The 20,849-nt window shown below is 42.7% G+C and overlaps 2 protein-coding genes across 2 annotated transcripts; both read left to right on the top strand.

Moving 5' to 3' along the window:
* The first annotated feature begins 440 nt into the window (after window positions 1–440).
* On the top strand, window positions 441–16,068 carry grm6b (glutamate receptor, metabotropic 6b). The gene is made up of 12 exons (XM_028997978.1): window positions 441–935; window positions 1,929–2,536; window positions 6,854–7,070; window positions 7,288–7,423; window positions 7,639–7,793; window positions 7,882–8,022; window positions 8,104–8,304; window positions 9,247–9,386; window positions 10,029–10,652; window positions 11,974–12,285; window positions 14,285–14,520; window positions 14,626–16,068. Exons 2-12 carry the CDS (start codon window positions 1,997–1,999, stop codon window positions 14,627–14,629), a joined length of 2,706 nt encoding a protein of 901 aa, XP_028853811.1. The 5' UTR covers window positions 441–935; window positions 1,929–1,996; the 3' UTR covers window positions 14,630–16,068.
* Window positions 16,069–16,201: 133 nt separating this feature from the next.
* otud5b (OTU deubiquitinase 5b) lies at window positions 16,202–20,482 on the top strand. The gene is made up of 9 exons (XM_028997979.1): window positions 16,202–16,964; window positions 17,206–17,299; window positions 17,391–17,455; window positions 17,535–17,691; window positions 18,027–18,175; window positions 18,605–18,790; window positions 19,310–19,517; window positions 19,814–19,918; window positions 20,043–20,482. The coding sequence occupies exons 1-9, from the start codon at window positions 16,446–16,448 to the stop codon at window positions 20,162–20,164; spliced, it is 1,605 nt and encodes a 534-aa protein (XP_028853812.1). The 5' UTR covers window positions 16,202–16,445; the 3' UTR covers window positions 20,165–20,482.
* Window positions 20,483–20,849: the final 367 nt, after the last annotated feature.

Genomic DNA, 20,849 nt, shown 5'->3' with positions numbered 1-20,849 from the left:
GTTTGATGGTTGTTCATGCCGTCTGAGTGGGTTTAATGGCTGTAAAAAAAAACGCATCTTGCCGTGACGAGCTGCATTATCTGCTGTGAGATGTATTGCCTTTCTCATATATATATATATATATATATATATATATATATATATATATGTGTGTGTGTGTGTGTGTGTGTGTGTGTGTGTGTGTGTGTGTGTGGATTTATGGTGTGGTTGTTTCTGGTGTGCAGGTGGTGTTAGTAGGTGTATTGCCTTTCTCATATATATATATATATATATATATATATATATATATATACACACACACACACACACACACACACACACACACACACACACACATATATATATATATATATATATATGAGAAAGGCAATACACCTACTAACACCACCTGCACACCAGAAACAACCACACCATAAATAATAATACGGCCGCATCCCACGAAGACCACCGGCGGGAGATGAGTAAAGGGATGGAGACGGAGTGGAGTCCACATTAAAAATACATAGCGGTCCCCCGGAACGGGATCTTCTCAGATGCGCGCACACGCGCTCTAATCCCAATCTGCGTCCATTAGTGCGCGCGCGAGGGGCGCGGAGTGGGAGAGCGAGAGGGAGAGAGAGAGAGAGGGGGGGGGAGCTTTTAAGGGATTTCGTGGTGATTTGTGGAATCACAGTTGTGGAATGTCGTGCTTTTATCACTTTTCCCCACGTCCCACCATGACGCCGACCCGAAGCCTCGAAAGCCACCGTCTTCGCCCCGTCCCCTGAAAGTCGGACGCGTTCCCCGTCGGCGCGCCTGCGGGAGCGGCATGGATTATTTAAGGTGAAGGATGCCTTTCCGCGACCACGACGAGAAGCGCGGTCCGTCCGCCTCCACGACGCGCCCCGTCCGGCGCAGGACGACGACTTCTCCACGGGACCGGGATGGGATCTCAGGCAAGTTCTCCCACTCTGCGCGGAGTTGTGCGTGTTACCAAGCGAGCCAGAGACTTGCCACTTATTACTTCCAGCTCCCTCATCCTCAGCCCTCCCGTAATTAGGTTGATGAGCTCATTAAAAGCTTAATGAAGCCTGTAGCAGGTTTGGAGGTCCAGGGGTTTGGAACGAAGACCTTCTGTCTAGAGGGACCCCCAGGAACAGGGACCCTGTATTCTTCCCGAGATTCCCAACATGACCGCAGAAAGGGCGTCTCTCGTGAGTCACGTGACCCGTTTCCCAATTAAGAGCTATAAATTGAGGTGGTTTTTATGATGCACCTCTTGCTGAATATCCATCTTCCTTCTTCTGTCCATCAGAAGAGTTTATTCATACTTACATTACAGAGTAGTAGAAAACTGAGCAGCACAAAATGACTTTAGCTGCAGTATGAATACTGGAATATGAATTTCATGCCACAAAATAATTTGCGTATGCTATACAGTGTTTTTCCATTGGGCTACATTCATATTTGCGGAAAACTCGTCGTAATCTTGCGTAATCTCACCTAATCCCATCACATTTTATCAAGTCATATCGAAAAATGCATAAAGCGGATATTTTAGTACTAATTTTCTGCGAACACCTTGCGATGAATCCCAGCTGAAAATTCTGGATTTTCCTTGGAGGCCAGAGGTCAGTAGCACTTTCTGGACATATAAGACACTGATGTTAACATCCACATAAAATGTGCATTTAGAGACATTTTGTCCCAGATTGTTTCAATATCATTTTTTTTCATGAATTATTATGCAACATAATTGCCCTGGCTGATGTAAGAGTTGGATGTAATTTAGTTAAGTACAGGTAGTTTCAAGCATGAGAGGGGAGTGTGTGTTTGGGGTCACGCAGGGTGTAGTGGAGTGATTTTGTGATGGATATGGGATTTCACTGTGAGCCTCATATTTCTGTGTTGAATGGGCTTTATGCATTTTTTTTATCTTTGATTTACAGGAATTGCAGGTAGAAGAAGCGTCCTTGTGGTGTAGTAGAGGATCCGGGACCCAGCAGCCCTGCCAGCCATGACCATGGCATCTCAGCTGCCACGCCACTGTGGACCATCGTGCATAGCCCTCTCACACTCCAGTACCTGGTCACCGCTCCTATGGATGCTTCTGCTGGGCTTCAGCCCGCACTCGTCAGCCCACCAGCGCACCGTCTCACACTCCATCAAAATCGAGGGGGACATCACACTGGGAGGCCTGTTCCCGGTTCACTCCAAAGGACCCGCTGGGGTGGTGTGTGGGGAGATCAAAAAGGAGAAAGGCATCCACCGCATGGAGGCCATGCTCTACGCCCTGGACCAGATAAACAGCGACCCAGACCTACTCCCCAACATCACGCTGGGGGCCAGGATACTGGACACGTGCTCCAGAGACACATACGCCCTGGAACAGTCGCTCAGCTTCGTCCAGGCCCTGATTCAGAGGGACAACTCGGACGTGCGCTGCTCCAATGGCGAGCCACCCATCATCCCCAAGCCTGAGCAGGTGGTGGGCGTGATCGGCGCATCTGCCAGTTCTGTGTCCATCATGGTGGCCAACGTCCTGAGGCTCTTTGACGTGAGTCCTTCTTCTCATTATTACAGTGGTCCCCCTGTAGTGGGCGGTGACAGTAGACGCAGGACGCTTAACCCTGCGCTTTATTAGCGAACGGAAGTGGCGCTGCATGGAATCGGCCCCTAAACGAGCCATGCAAATGAAGCCCATTTCAGCCTGTCAGGTGGACTTTGCGCTTCCAGAAACATGCCCGTGTTCATGTACGCACGAACGCACGCTAAGCCAAGGACGTTTTTCCAGGGCGCTGCGCTGAAGACAGCGATTTGATTTGCTGCGGGCTGCTGCAGCCTGATTTAGTTGTAGGGGCACCTGATAAAATGCGTCTGCGGCGCGGCAGATATCAGAGGTTGGTGGGAAGTGGAACTAATTCTCTCCTGAGCTGTTAAAAGGGCTGGGGGGTAGTGTTTCAGCTGCCGGCTGTGGCTGGGTTCGTTCGAGCTGCCAACGAGAAGCACTGAAGGCTTTTCACCACACACACACACACACACACACACACACACACAAGAAAAACAGAAGCAACAATTAGAGATGACAAATGTGGCATATATATAGTGATATAGTGATTTAAAATGTGCACGTATTTGTATGTTGCTTTGCATGGAGACTGCATCTTGACAATGACTGTGTTCCCTTTCATCTTCAATTCATTTGTTTACAGTATTCCAATCTACAAATACATATTGAATCCCATTCGTTTTGGGTTTTATTTAAATGATTTGTGTTTTTTTCCCCTCTATTTTTCCTGGCAGCCCCCCTCTTTCCACCTCCCCTTGCTATTTCTATGCCCCAAATTCACAAACAGATTCCTTTGTGTCCCTGTCGCTTCACAAAGCGAACTAGAGAACGATGGAACTCCATCTGTGACCGTCATCTGCAATTACTCTGATTAAAACCAAGCCAAAAAAGCATTGCTCACGTCAGCGCTGTAGTTAAACTGTAATATGAGTAGTGCTGCCAGTCATCATCTTCTGCAAAAAAAAGCAAATGAAAAAAACAACAAAAGTCTAGTAGGTTTGCAAGCAGCATCATGATTTAATTAGTTAATGTTTCTGTACGGCAACCTGAATGCATGATTGATCATTGGGCTTACTGTAATGCTGAGATGGCTAACAGAATTATACCCCCTTCAAATCCCATAATTGGGTGAGGCTATCAAATGTGTTCAGTGACTTAGCACTGAACACATTTGAGTCCTAGGTGTAGTGCAAAAATGAGGCTAGCAAGCATTTATGATTGCCCAGTATTGCATTAGGTTTGCTCAGATGGACGCTCATAGTGCACTAGGCCCCTGGTCAACAGATACCTTCTTTGCAGACGGCTCCTAAATGGAAAATAAGGAGTCAGGCGTTTGCACCAGGCGCAGATGTTAACTACAGAATTATGCAGCGCCAGTTCCATTAAGCTCCTCTCAGCAGCTCAGACTCCAGTCTGAAAGTGGAGCATCAGAGACGCCATGGGTTCAGAAATATCCGCCACATATGACTTGCCTTGGCTGGCATTATGTGAACATGTATGAGCGAACCTGATGTGAACAGCCATGATCAACCATAAAAAGGATGAAACACTCAAACAAATATATTTAAATATAGAACTGAAACCATAGTGACCATTACATTGGTGTTCTCTTGTATCATTAGTAAATCTTTTATTGATCCCTTGGGTAGGCTTTGAATCTAGATTAATGGTCCTATACAGACATGGAATATTGCATGATCATTGATGTTGTATACACATATGTATTTGTACTGATTTAAATAGGAGCAGTCAACACTATAGTATTTGCTATTCTTCTATTATATAAAATGAAAAATGAAGCAGCATTACAATAACATATGAACATACTGTATTGTAGAGAAGAATTACATATTTCCAACAGACGCATGGTGAAGGTATTACAAGTGCTCACATGACTAAGCACTCTGCCTAAGAAGATCCTGATGCCACAACAAATGTCATAAAATTTCATGCTCTTTTTTTTTTTTTTTCTAAACACTGAAAGGGGGTACAGGATGGGTTAAACCATCTGCAGCACGTGCAGAATTAAATATATTGTTGTATAGCTTACAGCTGAGAAAGGGCAACCTTGTCTCGTTATATCTGTCTCTCTCCCACTGTACTTAACGTAATTTGACTAAAACCCCTCTAATCCTTCCAGATAATCTGTGAAATGCTTTTTCTCCCTTTTCTCTCCTTCTCCCTAACACATCTCTTGGTGTTTGTCTAACTTTGTCCCTCCATCACGCTCTCTCCCTTGCTCACCCCCCTCATCTTTCTGTCTGTCTCCCTCCTTTCTTTGAAGAACTGCTCATTAAGCGTCTGGCCAGCAGACATTAGTCGGCATAAAGCCAGTGCCACTGACATCAACTGGGTCATTAAGAAACTAGCACTGCAGTAAATTAATCTTCTCATCTATTTTTCCCCCCAAACAAATGCTTTAGCCCCTGAAGCTTATGCCATCTGTACTTCGCCACAGTTTCAGCTACCGCTGCACACAGAGAGTGGTACGAGCTGCAGGAGACAATGAATGTTCACTCGTTCACTCGTTTGGGCTCAGGGTGACAGTTATTTTTTGATGTCACTGCTTCCTCACATCCAAAGTGACAATCACGTACAGGAGTCCACCTTCTGAGCTCCGCCAGCCGTTCCTCAAACGGCTACAGGTGTGAGATGGAAAGTTTTTTTTCCTGAACCACGCTGTTTACAGCCTGACATGTTATTTATTGCTCCATTATGGCTCCATTAGCTAAAATCTGAGCCTAATTAAGGTTGGGTACTAAAATGAAAAACCACAACATTCTGCAGCAACAACGAATAGAAAGATTCTTATATATATTTATTCTAAAAAAACATAAAAAGAACACATAATTTCTCATTTCCCTCATGGGAAATGACTAGGTAATGAATGTTGTGACAACAGCCTTGGATTTAGTTTCTGTTATGAAAGATTCTGTTCTCTCTTTTTTCCAACTTGTTATTATGGTTGCTTAGCTTTTGGCAGTTTTTGAAGGTAGCCACTTCAAAAAGCCATTTTTGAAGGCTTGTCACCTAAAGCAAAATGAAGTTATTATTGGAAGAGTGAGAGTATTGTGACATATCATTATTCCAAGCATAAATCCAGTCCCAATGCCACACATCACTTATTTTAATATATGACTTATATATTGAATGTATTTGAGTAAAAAAAAAAAAAAATTGTGCGTGATTGGCACCTATCATGGCCGCTTGGAATGTTCAGGCAGGTGAACTGAGATGATAACAAAACTAGACAAAGAAGAAGGATGCATTCGCACGACGTCACGATACAGGAGTTTAAACTTGTGATAAACAGGACAGGGGAGACATCCGGTAACAGGTGAACATGTTACATAACAAAGACCCGACAGTGAACAGACACAAACAAGGAAACCTTTATACATCTAGACACAGGTGAACACGATTAGGAAACATTACACAGGACTACCGTGAAACTTCGGTCCGGAGTAACCCCTTCCGGACCGGATCATGACAGCACCAGTATTAGGCAAAATACATTTTCTTATACTTTTAAATGTTATAGTTTTTAATCTATTTCTCCACATACCCTGGCCTTCAGGAATATTTCGCAGACTATGGTATGATAGTGAATAAATATGAATTGTCTGAAGTTTGCAAATAAACATCTAATCAAGTCTGATGCATTGTGGAAAAATGTTCCTTACAGTCCCTTGACCTGAACATTGTTGGAAATCTGTGGATACAAAAAAAGCATTGCAGGCAAGAATTGCAGGATTCAGAATAAGGACAGAATAGGAGAAAATGGAGGAAAATCCTACAAAAATGTTCACAAGCTATGAAATGGGAAGTACTTATTAACACCTCTTTTGGCAAATGTCAGATATACATTTTTCTCTATTTTTATTTTTTTTATTTTGTTCCTTGTAAAAATATTTTTTAATAAGTAATCTGGCAAAATGTGTCACCTTTAACTCTATGCCTTTTGCATGCAACTGTAGATGAACTAGTTGAAAGTGAATTGTGGTTGGTATCAATTAACTTCAGTATATTATTATATGTACATTTACATCATTAATCAGATTCAATCAGTAGTTACAGGGATAGTCCCCCTGGGGACACTCAGGGTTAAATGTCTACTACAATCGTAATGAGTGGGGTTTGAACCTGTGACTTCTGGTCTTCTGGTTCATTTGCACTAGGCTACTACCACCATGCTGTAGTGTACTCATGAAACATTAACAAAAAAACAAACTTTCTTTCAGCATGTACATTTAGAGAGGATTTGCTGTAATTCAAGAATGAGTGGATTGTTTGTGTGTTCCTCAGATCCCTCAGATCAGCTATGCCTCCACTGCACCAGAGCTGAGTGACAGCAACCGCTACAACTTCTTCTCCAGAGTGGTACCCCCAGACTCCATGCAGGCCCAAGCCATGGTAGACATAGTGAAGGCCATGGGTTGGAACTATGTTTCTACACTGGCATCAGAGGGCAACTATGGAGAAAGTGGAGTTGATGCGTTCATGCAGATCTCCAGGGAAGCAGGTCTCTACTTGTGTTTTTTATTGTGTTTTAAGTTTCCACCTTTCGTGTGACCCTAGCTTTGATAGATATTATTTGACCATATAAAATAATTGTAGTATAATTTTTAATATATATATATATTAATCATTTCTGACCATAAGGCCACATCTATTTTCCGTGTTTGGTCCATATGGATAAATTCCAGCCAAACAAAGTGTGTGTGTTTTTTTCCATTTAGGGGGGCTGTGTATTGCCCAGTCCATTAGGATTCCTAGAGAGCCCAGGAAAGGGGAGTTTGACAAGATCATTAAAAGACTAATGGAGACCTCCAATGCCCGAGGGGTTATCATCTTTGCTAATGAGGATGACATCAAGTAAGCCTTTTCTCTGAAACTTTTCATTTGTCCTTTCAGAGAAAATACCTTCCCCTCCCGAACACAATTTATAACTGTGTAAGCATAAGTCTAAGTATGATGGCACTGGGTGAAATTCTTATTATTACTGAGTCACAGACACTATCCCATGGTGCTTAATTTTCCTATTTGGCTGAGGAAGTTCACACTGCCAATGTGTGCGTTTTGTCTCTCAGACGTGTGCTGGAAGCTGCGAAGAGGGCAAACCTCACTGGCCATTTCCTATTTGTGGGATCTGACAGTTGGGGTGCTAAGAGTTCACCCATCTTAAACCAAGAGGATGTGGCTGAAGGTGCTGTTACCATTTTGCCAAAAAGAGCTTCTGTTGAAGGTATTTCACAATAAGTATAGATTCTTAATTACAGATTGACTTCAAAGCAATATATAATTCAAGGCTCATTACTAATGAAATTTTGTAGGATTCGACCAGTACTTCACCACTAGATCCTTGGAGAACAATCGCAGAAACCTCTGGTTTGCTGAATTCTGGGAGGATGATTTTAAGTGTAGAATTACAAGGACTGGCATAAAGGTGGAGAACGGACTGAGGAAATGTACAGGTAAAGGCGTTGGTTGTTGCTGTGATGCCTGCTTATCACTTTAGTTCATAGTGAACCGGGAACATTTCCTTCCTGCGGCAGGTGAGGAGCGCATTGGCCGGGACTCGGCATATGAACAGGAGGGGAAGGTGCAGTTTGTGATCGATGCGGTGTACGCCATGGCCCATGCCTTACACACCATGCATATTGACCTGTGCCCTGGCTTCATGGGGGTGTGTGACAAAATGGACCCGGTGGAAGGGGCCATGCTGCTCAGATACATCCGTGCTGTGAACTTTAATGGTGAGTTGGCCGGCGGCTCATTTCACCACCGTCAGATTAGTGCTGAATAAATGTGAGTGGGGATTATTTATTGAACGGTCCACAGGAGATTTGCAGTATTTGAAACCTAGAGTGGGGTTTGAATAATTTTTTCTTTGTTCTTTCTTTGAAGTGATCAATTCCATTTATTTTTTAGCAACTTTTTTCCTGGTTGAATATGAGAAATATAATTTATTATTTTCCCTAGTTTGGTAGGTCTATAAGTGAGATGAAAAATAATGTCTTGGATGCAAGATAAAATTTGACAACAACTACTCTTTTCTTAGCTGTTGTTAGGATCCTGTGTTGACAATGCAGTAAGGAGGTCTGCAAAGTATAGCACTCAACTCTCCGCCTGGAGGTACCTGTTAATGTACAGCATAGGAGAGACGTCCTTTCAGACCTGCCACCTCCCGAGGGCAGCTGCTCCGCAAACACAAGACGTCTCTCTTTTCAGCTGCGTCCATCATTCAGAACCCCTTTCTCTCTGCTGTTTGGCCTGATCCCAAGCAGCTTTCTATGAAAAGGCATGGCTGCGTGAACCCCTCTCCCTCCCTCCCTCCCTCCCTCCCTCCCTATCTCTGTCTCACTCTTGTTCTCCCCTCTTTCATTCCCTCACTTTCTCATACCCTCTCTGATGTGTGCCTAAAGGGACCTGGCTTAGCAAGCAATCACATCGAGGCGACAGTCCTATAAACATTGGGGTGCGACCCTTATAGATGGAGAGTCCCTTCTGTCACCGCTTACTTTCAGGGCTGGATTTAACATGGTGACATCGAGTATGGGGACAGGTTTCGAGACTCACTGCTCTTGACTTTACTGGGCAGATTGAACAGGTGTTCCCAGATGTTAATACAGGTCGTTTTTTTATGACCGCTGCTTCTGTGTGGAAGTCTGTCCTTATGCATGTCCTTTATGCCTCAGGCAGCGCAGGGACCGGCGTGATGTTTAATGAGAATGGAGATGCACCGGGTCGCTATGATATCTTCCAGTACCAGCTGTCAAACACAACGAACCCAGGTTACAAACTCATTGGACAATGGAACAACCACTTGCGACTCAATGTAAATATGGTTCTTTTTTATATTTGTATTTCAGAAACATTTTAATAACATTACAAACACAATAAATATAGTTGATATTTCTGAAACTATTCCATGAATATGACGGCACTAAGCATTGGTCTTGTTTGCAAGTGTAAAATCAGGTGTCTTCCGGATTTATGTAAATATTGATGATAGAATTGAAATAGTGTTGTAAATGATGATAGAATGATAGAACAGTTTTGTTTTCTAATCTGAAGGTCCTATCATAGAATTAATTCTAAAATTATTTATTCACATTCTAAAAGATTCAAAGTTACATAAAATACTCAGTAAGCTCACACCTATGACTACATATAATTTAAATTATACATGAAATGCCCCAAGTGATGCTTTTATGTTGCATGTCATGACTTGCTACTAGGCAACTGTAGCCTCTTAATGAACTAAATCATTTGGTTTCATTTAATTATACATTTAGAGTTAATCAATGCATCATTTTGAGTTTAATATTTGTTCATTTTTAATCTAATCATACTTCAAAGATGCTTCATTAAAATAAAAGCTATATCAGGCATATAAGACAATGCTATTAATCCCTTTTAATTGTGACAGAACATCTTGTGTCTTATTGCATATATTTTTCAATCACTCCCTTTTTAGATGGAAGACATGCTGTGGCCTGGAGGTGAACATCAGGTCCCTGACTCCGTCTGCAGCTTCCCATGTGAATCAGGAGAGAGGAAGAGGATGGTGAAGGGAGTGCCCTGCTGCTGGCATTGCGAGCTCTGTGACGGGTACCAGTATCTGGCCGACGAGTTCAACTGCGACATTTGCCCGTACAACATGCGCCCCAATAAAAACCGCACAGACTGCCGGCCGACGCCCATCATCAAGCTGGAGTGGAGCTCACCCTGGGCCATTATCCCTGTTTTCATCGCCGTTCTGGGCATCTTGGCCACCACCGGAGTCATTGTCACTTTTATCCGCTTCAATGACACGCCCATTGTGCGGGCATCGGGCCGAGAGCTGAGCTACGTGCTGCTGACAGGCATTTTTCTCATCTACCTCATCACCTTTCTCATGATCGCCGAGCCCGGCACGGTGGTGTGTGCCTTCCGGCGGCTCCTGCTTGGCCTGGGCATGTGCATCAGCTACTCGGCCATGCTCACCAAGACCAACCGCATCTACCGCATCTTTGAGCAGGGCAAGAAGTCTGTGACGCCACCCAAATTTATCAGTCCCACCTCTCAGCTCATCATTACATTCATCCTCATCTCTGTCCAGGTTAGTTTCTACAAGCGTGATCCCACAGGGTTCAGAAAAACTGCAATCCTTGTTGAGACACTTTGGTGCCCAAAAATATAGTGAAAGTGAAACTGAAGTGATTGTCATTGTGATAGACAGCAAACACTGCTCACAGTGCACACAACAAAATGTATCCTATGCATTTAACCCATCATCAGGCAAGATTGGGAAAGAGGCTCAGTGGGGAGTGATGGGGAGATGATCTGGTCAGTTGTAGACTCTGACAGTAACTAAAATGGAAAGAAACCCAAGGACTGATTAAAAAAAGCTGTGAATTGTGTCACGTAATTCTGTGTGTTTTTAAATATTTTCATCTGCTTGACCCTGATTTCCACTCTCCATGCACGGACACATCTGCATCTGGTTTTTGGTCTGCTGAACGAGGAACTGGCCTTTGGGATTTCTTGAGAGTGTCTGGCTGCAGCAGTGTTTTTTTACTGTGAATTTTTTAGCTGCATACCCTACTCACAGACTTTCTAACCAAGATTTTTTTAGTCCTTCAATTTTTAATCAAGGTAGCCCTGAATAAACACACGGTAGAGTGTGCATTCTGTCAAAGCACTGGCTGGCATACTTAAAAGCAGCTTTTCAGCTATAGCATGACCCAGGGGTTACCTATCAGTGTGGAATAATAATGCTCAACTCCAGCTGTCTGGTTTCATGTTTTGCATGGGCAAATGTGTAGAAAGAGTGTAGTAGTTGCTTTACAGAGACAAAACACAGTACAGTAGCCTTGTGTGTATGTGTATTTTATATTAATATCACAAATACAAGCATGTGCACACAATGAGGGGAGGCATATCAGAGCAAGATGGAAAATCTGCTCAGTAACATTTCACATAGGCACAACAACAATCATACAGTTCAACAAACAAATCAAGGCAGACAAGAAATTAGTTAATTACTGAATGTTTGGAAAATTGAATGTAACACAACATTGTAATAGTAATTTTTCCATCTGTATGAATGCATGGAAAATTAAATATAAAAGACAAAACCAATCATCTCAGGGAGGCTTTGAAGGGAGCTTTGGTCCTTCTCTGGGGAGCTGATCCACCCATAGGGCTTACCTTACCTGTCCAACTGAGTTTTTAGAATAATGACATTCATAGCAGACCTTCAGCAGAATGTATTCACTGATAGAAGTTGCTCTGGATAAGGGTGTCTGCCAAATGCTATACATTTATATGGAAAACCATATAATATCATATATAATAATATATATAATTTAAAATCAGTCTGCAAGAACCTCACATGTATTCAATGTGTTTTTGATAACTGATGTATTTTTCTTTTTCAGCTCTTAGCCATTTTCATCTGGTTTGGGGTTGTTCCCCCTCATTCGTACATCGACTACGAGGAGCTGCGGCCTCCCAACCCAGAGGATGCACGGGGGATTCTGAAGTGTGACATGTCTGACCTGTCTCTCATCAGTTGCCTGAGCTACAGCATGTTCCTCATGGTCACCTGTACTGTCTACGCCATCAAGAGCCGAGGTGTGCCAGAGACCTTCAATGAGGCCAAACCGATCGGTTTCACCATGTACACCACCTGCATCATTTGGCTGGCATTTGTTCCCATTTTCTTTGGAACTGCACAATCTGCTCAAAAGGTAAATTTCTATGTTAAATATCCTCCTGAGACTCCACTGCATTGCTATGAGCTTCACCAGGTTTGTGGTCAAATGCTTTTCTGCCTTACTATATTGATTGTCTCCACCAAATATGAACATCTGCTTCCTGAATGGCATTGCAACACCAGCTATGCATGAGGCAGGAGATGTTGTCACTCCTGTGATTCTTTTTGTCTAATCAAATGCAAGTTTTATGTGAACACAATTTTTTCTGGTTATTTTTGTTCCGGTAAAGTGTTTTCTTCAGTACTGGTTCTGCTTTAATCCTACCACATTAATGGATTATCATATTTTGTTTTGATATTAATTATACTCATACTCACTCCATAGCTGCGTAATCCATTTAAGTGAAAGTGATTGTTTTTGTCATTGTGATACACACAGCGCAACACACAGTGACACAACGAAATGTGCCCTCTGCATTTAACCCATCACCTTGTGAGCAGTGGGCAGCGATGACATGCGCTCAGGGATCAGTGTGTGGGGGCAGTATTTTGCTCAAGGGAACCTTGGCGGTTCAGGATTTGAACCCGCAACCTTCTTTTTTTGTATTTCCTTGTATGGGATTCCTTGTTGACTAGCCACAAATAATTAGCTTTGAATTAAACCAGTGCTGTAGTTAGTTTCTCTCAGAATTGTGTTCTATGGCTCCTCAGATTGACAGGTCAGTTTTGCCCATGGCTCATTTTTAGACTTGCAGGGCACCAGAATTATGGAGGGAACATGAAATGAGAATGTCGAGAGTGCGTAATGGAGAGTAGCATTTGTAGCCAGTGAGCTGAAGAATATCTACCCCTCTGGTGCTTTTAGTCTTTCCACAAGCCAATGACGGCCTAAAAGAAACGCCCTGAAAAAAGAGGTCAGATATGTCCAAGGACTCTTTTATTTGTAAAATGCTAAAAATGGAAACATCAACCAATCACTACTGTGTACAGTAGAAAAGAGCTGAATAAGTGAGAGATGTGCATTGTTTAGCAAAATATCATAAATTTAATACAATCGGCATGAGCAGATGTTAAGTTCACCATGTTCTACCATCTATTGGCCTTTTTAAGGAAAAACATATTTGCAAATTGAAGGATTTACCCAGGTTCTTATACTCCCACCTACTGCTTACATCTTTGTATGTAGGTTGCATAGAAGATATGTGCAGCGTGCATGTGTGCATCCAATATTTTGCCACGGAGGGATGACTCACAGGCTGATTCACTTGATGCATACGTTCCAAAAACGCCCTGGCAGGATTTTTGCCTTGGGCTCACGATAAAGCTATAATCTGTTACAGGCTACAACCTCACCCCTACCTCTGAAGGTCAGCGTCAGTGAAAACTTGGGTGACCTGGTCAGCCTTGCATCTGTTTTGCACTGCAGCATAGATTTAGGGATTGAATGAATCAAAAGAGATGAGTAATAAGAGTGATGAAAAATCGGCACATGCCGGATTTGTCCGCGGGGCAATTGTTGAAATGTATATTTTTAGAAATTATTAGTATGCTGGATTTGGACAACCAGTGTCCTCATTACATATATCAACAGAAAATGACAGGATCAGCAAGACGGGGATACAGGAGTTGGTCCACAAATAGGCGTGCGCTCCCCACTGGTCACATTCAACTGGCAATAAATCATTCACAAGGAAGAGGGTACAGTCGGCTCCTTTAAATCCTCATAAAGTATGAAAGCCTGTGAATATTTATATGATTTCTGCTGTAGAAGAATTGTTATCCTCAGCAAAGATTTGTTTTTCCAGAAGTAAATAGCACATAAACTGAAACCCATCAAAATAATAAAAAACAAAAAAAAAACGTATGCTTGGAAATCATTAGAAATGTGTTCTATTTTGGCAGGGATTACTGAAGAGATGATATTCTGTTCTTAAGATAATTATGTACAGAAGTATTGAATTGCATCAGTATCTATGTTTCTATGCCTATGTGTAACCGTGCATGCTGATCTAACCCACCGTTGTCTGTGCCAGATGTTCATCCAGACCACCACTCTGACGGTGTCCATGAGCCTCAGTGCTACAGTGTCGTTGGGGATGTTGTACATTCCTAAAGTGTACGTCATCATCTTCCACCCTGAGCAGAACGTGCAGAAACGCAAGCGCAGCTTCAAATCTGTGGCACAGGCCGCCACTGCGTCCTCTCATCTCTCCCAGAAGTCCAACGATAAGCAAAATGGAGAGACTAAAATAGAGCCTGACCGGAGCCAGTAAGTTTTGCAAATAGTGTTTTATTTCCCCCCTTTATGTACAGATGGCTGTCAGGTCATGACATGGTGGAGTGAATTCTGTTTTAATTTTTCTTCATTTGTTAGGTAAGGAGCCAGGGATTCACAACGAATGCCAGTGTATGCATAATAAAGCACGTGTGAAAGGACAGATGTGGAGACTGGCATTCCGTCCTCATGGAGACTGACAAATGGACAAAACCGAAGGAAAACTGGATGGAAATATCTTTCATAATATAAAGACTGATATACTTTATACTGGAATGGTTCTAAACACCTGGGAATCAGTGTGTGGGACAATCGAAAGATCATCACTGACCCGAGGATTGTGTAGACATTTAAACTTAGGAAATATCTGGATTTGTCCAGACCTTGAAACTGTTTAATTTTCACAGACTGATCATGAACTTGAATGTGTCCCCTTTGATACTGTACACCCAATGAGATAGCTGATTTTACCCTTGACCCAAGAACATAAAAGCCTTCGGCATGGTTTATGTGTTTGTGTTGACAGTATTTGACTAATTGAATGAGATGGTATGAGATGAAGATTTATTAAATTGTTCCAGCCACTGTACGTAAGCGCCACTGCCACTGTTTTGGAGACATATTTGAACAGTACCAATGTCAGAATGTCTCAATGTCTCAACATACATGGTAATTTATAATTAAATTAACCAGACTGTCGCCATTAAGCATGTACACTACCATTAAACGTTTAGGGTCTTTTAGAAAGGTCTTTTTTTGCATGAGAAACAAATTATTTGGACCATTAAACAGACATCCAATGGGTCAAAACCAGTCCAGATGTTCAACATGTAAGTGACTCTGGTTGCTGGAAATAGCTGCTATTGATGGATTATCTCCCTACATGTACAGAGGAACTATTAGTCAGCAAGCATTAGTCTAAAGTTCCTGTCGAATGCTGTGTTTGTTAACCCTTTGTACTGTCACTTTAAAAGCTTCATTGATTATTAGAAAACCCTTTTCAATTATTAATCATTTGCACTGATTAAAGAAGCAATAAAACTGTCCTTCACGCTAGTGCAGTATCTAGCGCATCAGCAGATGTGGGTTCAACTACATCACTGTTTCAAACCGTGTCAAAGACTTTTTTTTGTTTGTGTAACTTTTTTTCCATTAAAAGTAATTTCCTTTTTTATATAAAAACAAGGACATATCTAAATGATTCAACCTTTGTATGGTAGTGTACATAGTTTGTTTTTGATGGAACTATTTCGTTGAAGGCAGCTTTTTTCTCCATTAAGTTTGAAAGGTCATACTGAAAGGTTGCATATTTATAGAATGGATATTCTGCTTTGGCTGAAGTTCCAGTGAAATGAAGGAAAACTCAGGTGTCAAGTGTATTATGTGTAAATGGGGGGGTAATATATATATATACATATATACATGTGTGTGTGTGTGTGTGTGTTGTCAAGTATTCACCACTGCGATCTTCTTTCCCCCTTGAGATAAGTGTGAACAAAATGTATCAAGGTCTTGCATGTATGGAATAAATAATATTTATTATTCCGTGTTTTAATATGTTACTGGCGTGCGCATCCCGTCCGGCAGGGGTCAGTAAAAGGTCAGTCCGGCTCCAGAGGTCAATGAAGAAAAGGGGAGAATTTTCTGACGGAAGTGACGCATAAAGCGTCGCGAGTGGTTTGTTGATGTTTGTGTCAAACTCTCGGACGTTCTGTGAGGGGAGAGCCGAGCGTGAACGGGCGCCGTTCGTTCGATGCGTCTTTCCTGCTGTCAGCCGGTAGCGAGGAAACGTGCGCTTTTCGGGGTTAGAACTACATGTGCCTCGCCGGGCGTGGTATTTTTAGAAAGCTATTCGCGGGTTGTGTTTTTTTTTCTCGCGTCCGTCTATGAACTAGCCTGCTAACCACAGCTAGCGCGCTATGACTATTCTTCCGAAGAAGAAGCCGAGTTCCGCCGTCGGGATAACGGATCATCCTGACGACCCTGACCGGAGGAGCAGCTCCGATCCTCACCAGCTCGGTGGGAGAACAGGGTCTAGAACACGGGCGTCCCCGCCGCCCTGGCCTTACCAGGCCGCGCCGCACACGTCCAGGGACGATCGGCGAATCGAGGCGACCTCCCGCTCGCAGCAGGCCTCCCCGCAGCCCGTGGTCGCGGGTTCGCCGGCGGGTCCGTGCGAGGGCAGCGCGAACGCCGCCGTGTCCTGCGTGGTGGGCAACCGCGGGGAGCTGCCATGCGGAGCCGGCGTCGGGAGCTGCTGCCCGGGGCCGGGCCTCAGCAAGCGGCGGCGACAGACGGTGTGCTGCAGCGGCATGGCAGGTGGCGGCGGAGGGGTCCCTGTCGCCGAGACCGAAGAAGGGGCGGGCGGCAACAACAGCGAGGACGAGTACGAGAACGCGGCACGACAGCTGATCGATGACCCGGCCACGGTCGAGCAGGTAACGTCCTGGTCCTGTTGATCAGAATGCATGTGGGAAAGATCCACACCCACTGGGACCTACTGGGCTTCTCGTATTGTCCGACAGTATTTTGTAGTCCTCTCAGTCTTTTCACGTGACATAAAATGAGGAAATAGGTTATTGTATGTAGGGTTCCTTGTATAATCTAGACTGAGGTTAGGTGTTAATTGGTCGAACATGACACAGTAAATCAAATGATGAGCTGCTCTGTTTACTGCAGCAGGAGGAGTGGTTTGAGAAAGCTCTGGGGGAGAAGAAAGGATTTGTCATCAAGAAGATGAAAGAGGATGGAGCTTGCCTCTTCAGAGCTGTTGGTAAGACTACAAGTTGCCCGCCACCCAGGCTGAAGTTGAAATCGCACACACGGACATTTTAATCACCTGAATATTGTGGTGCTCTTTTAAGCTGACCAAGTGTATGGGGACCAAGACATGCACGATGTGGTACGAAAGCACTGTATGGATTACTTGGTAGGTCTGCCACTAAAAGATGATTAACTATGCAGTGGATAGACAGTATACGTGAATTCACAATCTGCTTCAATTTCAGGTAAAAAATGCGGATTACTTTTCCAGTTATGTGACTGAAGACTTCACCACGTACATCAATAGAAAGAGGAAGAATAATTGCCACGGGAACCACATTGAAATGCAGGCCATGGCAGAAATGTACAACAGACCAGTTGAGGTCTACCAGTATAGCACAGGTAATGCTTCATTAGCTATTTATTTTTATATGATATGCAGTATTTTCCAGCAGACATATATTTATCTATAATGAGTTATGATGCATGGATAAAAGTTATTGCCAAACAAAGGATCTAACTGTCATCATATTGATGGTTAAAATATTCATAAATCTTGCTTTGAACAATGGTGGGATTTTTCTGTAAAGAACAAAATTGCACACATCATAACTAGAAACATATTTGTAATCAAACAGTATGTTAATTTTTATAGAACACTATTATCATATAAAGTTATTCCCTTAATAGCCTAATTACATTAATCCCTGTTATAATATTTTCCATCAACATTTCAGAGCCAATCAACACGTTCCATGGAATTCATCAGAACAACGATGAACCAATCAGAGTTAGCTACCACCGCAACATCCACTACAACTCTGTGGTGAATCCCAACAAAGCCACCATTGGCGTGGGCCTTGGTCTTCCCTCTTTCAAGCCAGGAGTGAGTGCAACAATTTGATTTCTTGTTTTTTTCAAATATGATTCTAATCTGATTGATGTACTGGTATCACACAAGCTTTTAGTTGAACTCAGGAAATTGTTGCTCAGTTTGTCCCCTGGGAATGCGATGTGTAAGATGGAACTGCAGTGATGCACTCTATTACAGAGCCTGATTACTGGTTAGCATTTATACATGTTATTCCTTCATATTTGGTTGATGAGTTTAGTTACGTCATTAATATACACCAAAAATCTTTACACTTTTATACAGGTTGTGAAATGTACATTTTAATTCTATTTAATGAGGCACTAGCCAAGTCTCACACACCATATAGCAGTCTGACTGGAATGTGATCAGATCTGCTAGCCTAACTAGATGTAGTTATGGTTATTGTTGGAATAATGAGGATTACTCTCTCCTTTTAAACAGTATGCTGATCAGTCTCTGATGAAGCATGCCATCAAAACCTCTGAAGAGTCATGGATTGAGCAGCAGATGCTGGAGGATAAGAAAAGGGCGACGGACTGGGAAGCCACTAATGAGGCCATAGAGGAGCAGGTGGCCCGGGAGTCCTACCTTCAGTGGCTCCAGGACCAGGAGAAACAAGGGCGACAGGTATTTTATCTATTTTTGCTGTATACCTTTTTTTGTGGTGTTGTATAGTATCCATTTATTATTTACTAATCTTAGGCAGGGAAAATAAGATTTTTTTTCATAAACAACTTATTTAAATAGGAACCAAAGTGTGGCAAGTGCCAGTTTTATAAATATTTTAATTGACCTACAGTAGGATGCAGATAGGTAGAATTAATATGAATAGAGGGGTAGGATCTCTGCCAAATTTATGGAAGCATGTTATGTAAGATCAGGTCTGCTTGTTGTCCTCGTTTATTTAGAGGTGCATCAGATTCAGGCAGATGAAATACAGTCATTGAATGTCTAATATTTACATCAGTGTTCAAGGTTAACTTCTCGTTAGTTATACATATGAATTACATGCCAATTAAGTGATCAAAACCTGCGTTTGCCTAGTTAGAAGAAAGTATGGCGAGGTAGTATAATGTACTTTATTAAATGGATTACCTGTAAAATTGTAGTTCTCCTTTTTTTTTTTTTTTTTTTCCTGACCCACAGCCACGTAAAGCCACTGCTACCTGCAGCTCTGCCACTGCAGCATCTTCCAGCTGCTTTGAGGATTGGAGCTGCCGCTCTCCCCGCCAGCGCAGCTCAGCGCCGTCTCCAGAGCATCCAGGCCCAGCACACTCCGAAGCCCCCTCCAAACCCGCCTCTCCAGCCGGAGCCACACTAACAATCCCCAAACCTCCCTCACCATGTGCTCCAGGTCAGCATCTCGAACCAGGACAGGAAATATGAGGCAAATATTTTGTCACTAGGACAAAAACAGCTTAGTGACCATGGTAACAGTACATCACCACCGAGCAAATTGTTAGACAGGAAGAAATACCTTTTCGTATGGCATTGGGTATATGATGGGTGCCTGTCGATGAAAAGGATATCTTAATTAAATGACATGAAAGCAGATTACATGGTTATTACTTTTGTAGTACTGGATGGTTGTATTTGGTGTACTGTTTTATATACAGTAATTTGGAGTTTAGTCATCTTGCTGTGTGGCAGGCCCCAGTAGCCAGTCTTACATGGGCCAGGATCGGCCTGCTTCTTCCTCGCGCTGGACGCTGGACTACCGTGCCATCATGCAGGAAATGTCACCCACTGCCTTTGGTAAGCCTCCAAGCCAGCAGGAAAAAAGATGACTCTGTGATGCATCATATAATGTTATGGAACAATATTATCATAATCCAGATGTTAAGCTTTGTTGTTGTATTTTTTTTCTTCTTTTCTTCAGGTGTGTCAGACTGGGAGGATGATGAAATCTTGGCCTCTGTACTGGCAGTTTCACAACAGGAATACCTCGACAGCATGAAGAAAAATGCAATGCACAGAGAGACCTCCCCAGACAGCAGTTGATGTATAGGAGCGAGGAGGTGGCAACAGTAGCACTAACATGTTAACAAAAAAGAAAAAAGGAAGAGTCTGTTGCCAAGCTTTGTACACTTATTTTGATGCTGTTCATTTTTTTCTTTCATTTTCTCCTCCATAAGTTGATTTCTCTTTATAAGGCATACTGTGATGTCATTATTTTTTGTCACAAGCCCCCTCCCTTCCTGTTGACATTCATGGACCTTATTTAGGTGCATGTTCTAATAAATATAGAAAAAAAATTAACATTATACTCATCCTTAATTATTGATCATGTTGTATTAAATTTTTCTTGTTGGGAAGACTGAATATTTCTTGGAATAAAACATTTCTCCCCAGCATCTCATTTATGTAATATCCCCAAAGTGGTTTTACCGTGTCAGACTTGCCCAGTCTGAACCCTTCACACTGAACATGAATTATTTAACTTACAACATTTTTGTATTTTTAGCTCATAAACTAGTCATCTTGGATCATAAGTTACAGCCGCATCAGAACAGCATTACCAGTGGAAAAATATGTATGACATGTTCTTGGTGCTGGTCCCAAGTCTGGGTAAATGGGAAGGGCTGCGACAAGAAGGGCTTCTGGCATAAATCCTTTGCTTGTACGGAAAACCAGAGCGGTTGATCCACTGTGGTGAACCCTGATGGGGAAAGACCAAAAGCTGACA

The sequence above is a fragment of the Denticeps clupeoides genome, chromosome 12, assembly GCF_900700375.1.
Source record: "Denticeps clupeoides chromosome 12, fDenClu1.1, whole genome shotgun sequence".
In the NCBI taxonomy this organism is placed as follows: Eukaryota; Metazoa; Chordata; class Actinopteri; order Clupeiformes; family Denticipitidae; genus Denticeps; species Denticeps clupeoides.
Note: the sequence above shows the minus strand (reverse complement) of the source record. Positions and strands in the feature narration are given on the sequence as shown.

What these genes read in the sequence shown, in the direction of transcription:
- grm6b (XM_028997978.1), top strand. Translation starts at nt 1,997, where the DNA reads ATGACCATGGCATCTCAGCTGCCACGCCACTGTGGACCATCGTGCATA. An exon ending in GCTAATGAGGATGACATCAA is followed by an intron (nt 7,424 to 7,638) that starts GTAAGCCTTTTC and finishes TTTGTCTCTCAG; the next exon opens with ACGTGTGCTGGAAGCTGCGA. An exon ending in CCGTGCTGTGAACTTTAATG is followed by an intron (nt 8,305 to 9,246) that starts GTGAGTTGGCCG and finishes TTTATGCCTCAG; the next exon opens with GCAGCGCAGGGACCGGCGTG.
- otud5b (XM_028997979.1), top strand. Translation starts at nt 16,446, where the DNA reads ATGACTATTCTTCCGAAGAAGAAGCCGAGTTCCGCCGTCGGGATAACG. An exon ending in TTCCCTCTTTCAAGCCAGGA is followed by an intron (nt 18,176 to 18,604) that starts GTGAGTGCAACA and finishes CCTTTTAAACAG; the next exon opens with TATGCTGATCAGTCTCTGAT. An exon ending in TCCCTCACCATGTGCTCCAG is followed by an intron (nt 19,518 to 19,813) that starts GTCAGCATCTCG and finishes GCTGTGTGGCAG; the next exon opens with GCCCCAGTAGCCAGTCTTAC.